The sequence below is a fragment of the Manduca sexta genome, chromosome 9 (assembly GCF_014839805.1).
Source record: "Manduca sexta isolate Smith_Timp_Sample1 chromosome 9, JHU_Msex_v1.0, whole genome shotgun sequence".
Taxonomy (NCBI): domain Eukaryota; kingdom Metazoa; phylum Arthropoda; class Insecta; order Lepidoptera; family Sphingidae; genus Manduca; species Manduca sexta.
This window is the reverse complement of record NC_051123.1, coordinates 4,764,108-4,772,543: the sequence shown is the minus strand read 5'-3', so window position 1 is coordinate 4,772,543 and position 8,436 is coordinate 4,764,108. Positions and strand designations below refer to the sequence as shown.

The window sequence follows — 8,436 nt, the reverse complement described above, 5'->3', positions numbered from 1 at the left end:
CGATATGGCGATATGATCGCAATCCGGTATTCGTCCCATGATATAATAGGGCACTGATATACTGGCAATAATGGGGTCCCCTGGTTGCACCTCTGTTTACCCTTTCAGGGGTACAGGCGTTATGTGTGTTGTTTTTTGTTTAAATATGATTTGTAAAGTATCTCATATATTTTATAGTTGAGTCGTGGATTGATAACTTGTAGTGACAAATTCTGACTTATTCCGAGCCAGTTTATGTACGGCCAGCACTAAATGAATTTATTGGCAGTAAGACGTTCTATATTAATTATTTTGCAGTTTATACAAATTGTCTTCATCTGGTTATACATTTATTTAAGACTGACTACAGCCAGTGAGTTTGGCATGATAGGTCTTTAGATTATCGACATTACAACTGCACTACGGTGGACCTTAAAGGTGATTATTCCGTGGAAGTCCGTAGGAAATGACCGCGTTACGCTGCTTGCCGTCGCATAGATTATAGCGAACGTTAAACATTAGGCTCTAAACTGAACTGAACACTGCGAGACTGATGCTCCTTCATGGCTTAATAAATGATGTACCGCGTTAGTAAGGCACCAACCTTGCAGTGGCGAAAGGTGAAAATTTCCGCAAGGAAATCCAAAACAACATATATTTACTAATAATAATATGATGTCCGTGTCCCGCTGTTTGCCGTCAGCCAAATTATAGCGAACGTTAAACATGAAGCTCTAAACTGAACTGAACACTGCGAGACTGTTACTCCTACATGGCTTGATATATTATGTACCACGTTAGTAAGACACCAACCTTCCAGTGGCGAAGGGTAGGTTTTCTGCAAGGAAAACCAATATAACTTATTGGTACTAATAATGACTGTTCACGCTGTTTGCCGTCACACAGATTATAGCGAACATTAAAACATGAAGCTCTAATCTGAACACTGCGAGACTGATGCTCCTTCATGGCTTAATATACCAAGTTAGTAAGGCACCAACCTTCAAGGGTAAACCCTTCACGACTGGAAACCCAACACAACTTATAGTTACTAATAATATGAATAAATGCGAAATAGTTCTAAACTTAATTATATTTAACATAAATTAGGAAGGGAAGCAGAAATCGGTTTGTATGAACCCTGGGCCATTGCAACCTTCCATATGAGTGGAAGAGCAGAACATGTAAAAAAACGAAAACTGAATAAAATGCTAAGTTACTACTAATTAGCTGAAGCCGACAAGCACTGGTCAATTGATACCAATAATATATAAAATATTATGATTGCATTCATCCTAATTAAAATAAATACTCTCTCTCTCTAGGCAGTCCGTCATGTCTGAGGATCGTGGTCAGCATCAGGGTTGCATCTGGAGCGGATGATCTGCCTCCAACGGTTTCTGTCCAGCGCGTCACTTACAGTTGTGGAGAATTTAGAGGACGATGAGTCTTTTATTTGGTCGGTCCGTCTCGTTGGTATACGACCGCGCAAAATAAATACAAATACATACAAATATCATGATTGGACCAAACCCAGTTTATTTGACTTTAGTCACTGTTAAATCATGGGATTTGTTTTGGGAAACTACAATGTTATGGATCATAAGTATTTGGTCAAATGCTGGCCATGATATTTGTCAAACTTACCAAATTCTGGTGTGTTGAAGCTTGGCTCTGATTTGAGAATATATCTAGGCCGTTTCTTGACGTCATCCATGTCTATTCTAGAATCTTCAACTGGCTTCGGTGTAATAGCTTCCAGATAGCCTGAAACAATTAAGCTGTTATATACTGATCTGTTTGAGCAATAATTTTGATTTAAAACATTACTTATTCGCCTTGTTTATTCCGATTGATATGCATTGCATAGGTACTTATTGCAGCTCAGCATAACATAATATAGGACGTACTCTGCCAGGTTCGGGGATGTGTGTCAGATACTCATAATTGATAGTAAGTCGTCTCTTGTATGCGAATCATCTAGCAAGGGTCTGTTCACGATGATTGAGCAAACACTAATCTTCTAATATAATATAGGGTGATTAAATACAAAAGTCAAGCTCTCAAATTAACAATAAAGAAAAGAGTAACTATATTATTAACTGATTGTTTCACAACTTCTTAGTAATGGCTACTCGTGATATAAATGTATAAGTCGACTAAATATAAAAGGCACACTCTTATCTATGCTGCCAAATAAATAGTATAAAAAGCAGTACTATTTACATTAGCTGTTTAATACGACAAAATGTCAAAATAAATTTGCTATAACAATGTAAAACAGGCTTCAAGTATAAACGCCTTAAAAACTTATGTTTATATTTGAAGAACCTTGTAGATACATTAGCCTTGTGAGACTTATGAAATGAAACAATTCAATAGCACCCGTAAAATGTTATACATTATTTAGTTTCCGTCAATATAAACTCTACCGTCAGGTCGGAAAGCAGTTCTAACCAGAGAAAGAACGGGCAAGAAACTTTGGTGTCATCCTATTCCTAGCCAGAGCGCACCGCGGCACCATAGAGTTTGCCATTCGAAATCTAAGGTGGTTTTTATACTGTTTACAGATCTCGGTTGCTGTTGCGCTTGCAATCAGGCGAGCTAGATTTTTATAGATAAAATCCAGTGAGGGTGCTCGTGTGTTTAGTGGTATAAATATATCTAAACGAGGTTTTTACTGAATTTGGACACTAGGGCCCCTGCAGACGACATATTTTTGATATTCGTGCATTCTACTTTAGCACGCTGTTTCCTGTTATAAAAAATATTTTTAGAAATGCAGTTAACCTATTTGACATTATCATGATCAGGACTACGTAAAAAAATGTTAGTAGGTCGGAAGCTCTTATGCTAATCAATTCAGTTCATTATGAGTCAAGTCGAACTGTTTGTACAACGGATATTGAAAAATCCCAGGAAATTTTTCACTCAAAATGTATTGGTATTATGTATTGCGAATTTCACACCACCACATACTCCATGATAGGTGGTGTGCGAAAATCTTAGCGTTTTCGAACATCCAAATAACAATAAAACAAAGCATTGTTCTTTCATAAAAATCTGAAAGACTGACGCGACTCGTATCCTAAAACCCTCGAGCGTCTAATTAAAATCCGAAATGTCATATTTCCCCAAAACAGAGTACGGAAACCACTAAACGCCCTCCCGTTGCTTGTCAACACACAGAACTGTAAAATCCGTGCAATTTGTACCCTCTGTTACCGCCGTATATACTTATCGATTTATCGCAAAGTAGAGAAGTTTTTTTTTAACTGAACCGTGGTACACGCGACGCGTTATCGACCTTGCCGCGGTGCACCACGGTTCAATTTGTGTTGATTTAATATCGGTGTATAGGATTTGTCGGTTCGGCGGCGTTGTGTAAAAATGCCGTCTTGTCGTAGGCACGCGCCCCTCTCCCGGCGACATTTTACAAGAGGGGGCAGAGGGAGGCCACCCGCGGATTCTCCCGTCATTTCGTTGTCATCCAGGGGCTCCTTTTTGCGCGATCACGGCGCGAGCGTCGGCGTCGACAATGCTGTTCAGTATTTTTATTCTTTTCGAGAAGGAAATACGACAAAAATGTACGTAGAGAAAATCACGAACAATGCCGCCCTTCGGCGAGATTACCGCCATCAGAAAATGAATGCTTTGTTAGATCCGTCCGACGGAATGTTTGCAGTTGTTACATTAGTCTTGTCATTTCCATTATGCGAGGGCTGGCCGGGCATGAAAAGTTGCCGAATGCGAATCTATCTCGACTTCCATTTTGATAACACAGCCTATTTGCGCTTCTATGTACACTCTGCTATGTATACATATACTTACATAAGGGCGTACGGCATTCATTTCCTAACTATTCCTAGTAGCACACCAAGATACATAATAAAAAAGTGTTTTTTTGTGTTACAATCGATTTCACTTACAAGGAATACAGCACTTACTCCAACAAATATTCCGGATTTCTAGTGGCAAGAACACCTTCTAGATTCGAACCGCAGTGTCGTAGAAGTGGGTGTAAGTCTATTGAAGAATACAAACATCTGTTCTACACTGCGCACACTGCGCCGACTGACTATTTCAAAGTTATATGTTCTATTGTTTGAACAAATTGAAATACATTATTCTATGTTTTTAGTACAAATTTTCAATAATACCGAAGGATACACAAATGGAGACCCATGGCTTATCGTCTTTTTAATTTTTACCTATACAAAAATTTTATATCACATTTTTCCGACATAAACAAAAATTGACATAGGACCTTGTAATAGTGAGCTAGCCACTTTCAACTCTTAATGATCTCATTATCTCTAAATGTCTTGTCAATTCTAGAGAAGAGAAACTCGGAAAGGCGATTCAGATTTCCGTTAGACAAAAGCTATCCTCTACAATAGACCCGATGCTATGTAATGTTTCTTAGTGGAGGTCACTGTAAAATCAAAATTATGTCCATCCTTATAGTTGAAATAAGGCATTTTATAATGATTCTAAAATTTACCTTTATTATAATAATAATAATAATAATATCAGCCCTGTATTATATACTTGCCCACTGTTGAGCACGGGCCTCCTCTACTACTGAGAGGGATTAGGCCTTAGTCCACCACGCTGGCCTAGTGCGGGTTGGTAGACTTCACACACCTTCGAAATTCCTATAGAGAACTGCTCAGATGTGCAGGTTTCCTCACGATGTTTTCCTTCACCGTTAAAGCGAACGATAAATTCACAAAGAATACACACATGATTTTTTAGACAAGTCAGAGGTGGGTGCCCTTGGTGTTTGAACCTGCGGACATTCGTTTCGGCAGTCCGTTCCACACCCAACTAGGCTATCGCCGCTTTTTAATTTTTTTTTAAAATAAATTTCAATTTTCTCTTTAATAGTGATATAATTACCTTAGGGGAGGCCTATGTTCAGCAGTGGATTTTATGTGGCTGATGACAATGATGAACGACATAATGCAAGAAATGATTTTTCTTTTTAATTTTATATGGTTAGTTTAAAGATAATATTGTAGTGATGTGACGCCCAGGGGCTGAAGAATATAGATAGAATTTTCACTAGGAAATGTCATTCTTATACATTTCCCTGATTTATTTTACGATTGTATGAAGGAGTGTTGGCTACGGTTACGATTTACGATTGTTACTCGCAATAATATATTATTGTTTAACATTGAAATAAAATATGAATGAACAAGATTTATATAGCCTGGCATAAGTTAACTTATTGCGTGAACGTCTCCAAATTATATTGTGTTTAATTTACTGAGCTTGAATTCACTTCTAATTTTTCTAACGGTCTAACATTATAGCTATAAGTTAAAATATTTAAATTATTGTAACTGTAGTGTTAATTCTGCTGGAAAACCTAATAAATAAATAAAATAAAACAAACCAAAGTACGTATATTATTACAAAAGTACTAGGTGTTCATAACTTGTACATACATCCATAATCAGTTATGCTTACACACAGATCACATCCAAAGACGTAAACCAAGCCTGCCCAAGCCTCAAAGCCCACTAAAACTTTAAACCCTTAAAGGCCGATAAGGCGGCTAAACCTCAAAGGGCTGTATAAAGTTCGTGTCTTTCAAGCTACACGAATGGGTGTGCGAATCAAAGCGGAGTCGTAACGCGATATCCATACAAATCGGCGCGGTCCACAAAGCTTTGTCTGCGGCCGCGCATCACCCGCAATCATATCAGCTTAAAGCGAACACTTCTCATTAACATTTATATTAGGGACCATTGATTGCAGCCGGTGTGCTTTGTCGTTCGCTGGTGGCGGAGTTCCGGATATATTTGTAGATATGATGGGAGCGGATATGTTTTGTGCTAGGCTCGGTTGCGGATAGGGCACGTGAAGAAGTTCACCTCATTCAAAGGTGATGGATGTTTTGTATCAGATAGCGGATACCGGACACATGGTTGAGTATGGAGTACTCAGACGGCGTCATTGAAGTCTTGTTACGACACGCTTTCCACGGGCGACTGGGGTAACAGACAGTAAAAGAGGCCAGCATAATTTTAGCGTGCAATTAGAAGTTCTACTTTTTGTTTACTTGTTATGGCCTGCATTGCACTTGCAATAATATACAGCAATATAGTAATACAGCGGTATAGTAATTGGATTTGTTGGTAAGTACCATCAAGTCCAATTACTATACCGAGCTAAAAAAACATAGATAATATTAGTCATAAGGACGATTACCTGTGCAATATATCGTCCACAAATCTGAAAATCAATTAGTGTGAACGAGCCCTTATGGTCACGTTAACATGAGTAAAACCTCTGGATACCGAAAATAACAATTCTTGTCCAAATTGTAGCAACTATTTATATCACTAATTGGAAGGGTTGAAAATAATTTCCTTACATTATATGTGGCGAGGTATACTGGCGCGTGGGTTTAGGTTGCACTTAAGTCTTTAGTGTATTGTCCAATTTTCTATGTTAATTAACGTCTTATGACGTCACTATCACCCCTATTCAAAATTTCGAAAAGGAAGTAAAATGTAGATGAAATACCAAAATATTTTTGAATAAATTAATCCATAGTCCATTATGAATTATTACAACTAATAATAACACACAATGCATAATGATATTACGTATTAATGATAAACTAAAATTACCTAATCATTAATGTCATTGAATATATGAATCGAAATTCATTATTTAGAGCGTTGGATTTGTCATATTCCATCAGCATGACGCGTTATATTATTCATTAGTATTTAAAAAAAAGGAAAAGCAATTAGGAATGGGTTGAAAAATTACCAAATACTTTAGTTAAAAACTTTATGCATGTATGTCATAGTTGTAGTGTTGTGTCTAAGGCCAGAAAAAGCAATACAAGATTATGATAGACATACAATATTTTATTCGAATATAAATACCTAGAAAAGAAGAATAACGTAAGAATAAGAATTGACCAAAGGTAAGTTACAAGCAGTACACTTCGTATGTAAATACCTAGAGGAAGGATAACCTAAGCATAAGATTTGATCAAAGTTACACGCAGTAAACGTGACAAAATATAACTTTTAAACAGCCCATGATATATTGGTTGTCGTGTTTAAAAAAAGCCAGTTTTCGAATTATCAGTTTCCGTGATAACTGAACGTTATCGGAAACCGATCGTATCCGAGAGTTGTCGTGTCGCGCGCGATACCAAACCAACCCTTTATCTAGATCGGGACGTGTAGTGACGTCGCCGGCGCGCTGCGCAGTTCATTACCACAAAAATTATTCAATTGTTCATCACGATACTAAAAACCCTATCGATAACGACGGTGTTTTCTTTCATCCCAACTATAAACCTAAATATGAATGTTTATGTTGCGTCAGACGTCATAAGACGTTTTAAATTATTAAGTAAATGTAGTGCTTTTAATTTATCTACCTGTCAATTATCTTATTTATTTTGTCAATGTTGTCTAAGATATTATTGTTGGTCATTAAGGTTTTATCAGATCTAAGTTGAAATTTGTGTACACTTTAAAACAAGCTTCATATACATATAAATACAAGCTTAAAACGATAAACACATAAATCATCGCTAAATATGATCTCAATTCCCAGCCATGTCTTTCAAACATCATTCACAATCGAGAAAATTGATAACCAATAATTTAAGATCAATTAACGGACGGAACAAAGGACCGCCTCTCACCAAAACTGAAACTGGCACAAAGGTAAGGAAATAGCCAGTTTCAGCACAAAAGGAATAATATTAGGCGGCCACAATGGCGTTTTGAGCCGGGGAGCCGAATAAAAAACGGATGTGTCAATAATTAACTGTGTGATTCGGGAGCCAGTCGCCGGCGGCCATCGATTGTGCTATACCGAGCCGGTTTATTAAAAAAAATATAACGAACATGTATTGTGCGCGGACAAAAGGGGCGAAACTCTCGCTCCGAGCTAAAGCTCCGCTCGGCCGGTTTGTTTTTGATGGGTGTAGTGCTTGAGTGAAAAATATTACACCCTCGGGCTCTATGTGTGAACGTCAACCGTCTATATACGTCGCGTGTAATATAATACATAGCCGGCGCGACATCTCGACCCTAATGGACGTGGATCGGTTTATTACATCAGTATTAACGTTTAATCACGCTGAACGCTCATGCGCCGTTTATGTTATTCAATTGAACTGCGTTTGATAGGCTCGTTTTGTACCAGCGGAAGTGTAATTCCATGTTTCATTTTAGATAAAATGATATAGCTAATGACTATTACAGAAGCTATTGTGTATTATAACAATTTGCGTCGAATTCGTGTGAACGAAGTATATGCTCTTTCAATTTGATTGTCAATAAATTTATTTTGATGGTTTTATTGTAGTGAAATACATTTTTCTTTCTTCGATTATAGTCATTTTATAGATAAGCTAATGGAATATCAGCTTTTTCTCTTTATCCCTATTGTAGAAATATGAATAATTCC

The 8,436-nt window shown here is 37.4% G+C and overlaps 1 protein-coding gene across 1 annotated transcript in view; it reads right to left on the bottom strand.

Annotated features, from left to right (window-relative positions):
* Window positions 1-776: 776 nt before the first annotated feature.
* Window positions 777-8,436, bottom strand: part of LOC119188847 — a 45,095-nt gene continuing 37,435 nt past the window's right edge. Inside the window, exons 3-4 of the mRNA XM_037436890.1 lie at window positions 1,627-1,746; window positions 777-817 (exon numbers count right to left, since the gene is read on the bottom strand). Coding sequence (XP_037292787.1) covers window positions 777-817; window positions 1,627-1,746 — 161 coding nt within the window. The remainder of the gene's footprint in view (window positions 818-1,626; window positions 1,747-8,436) is intronic.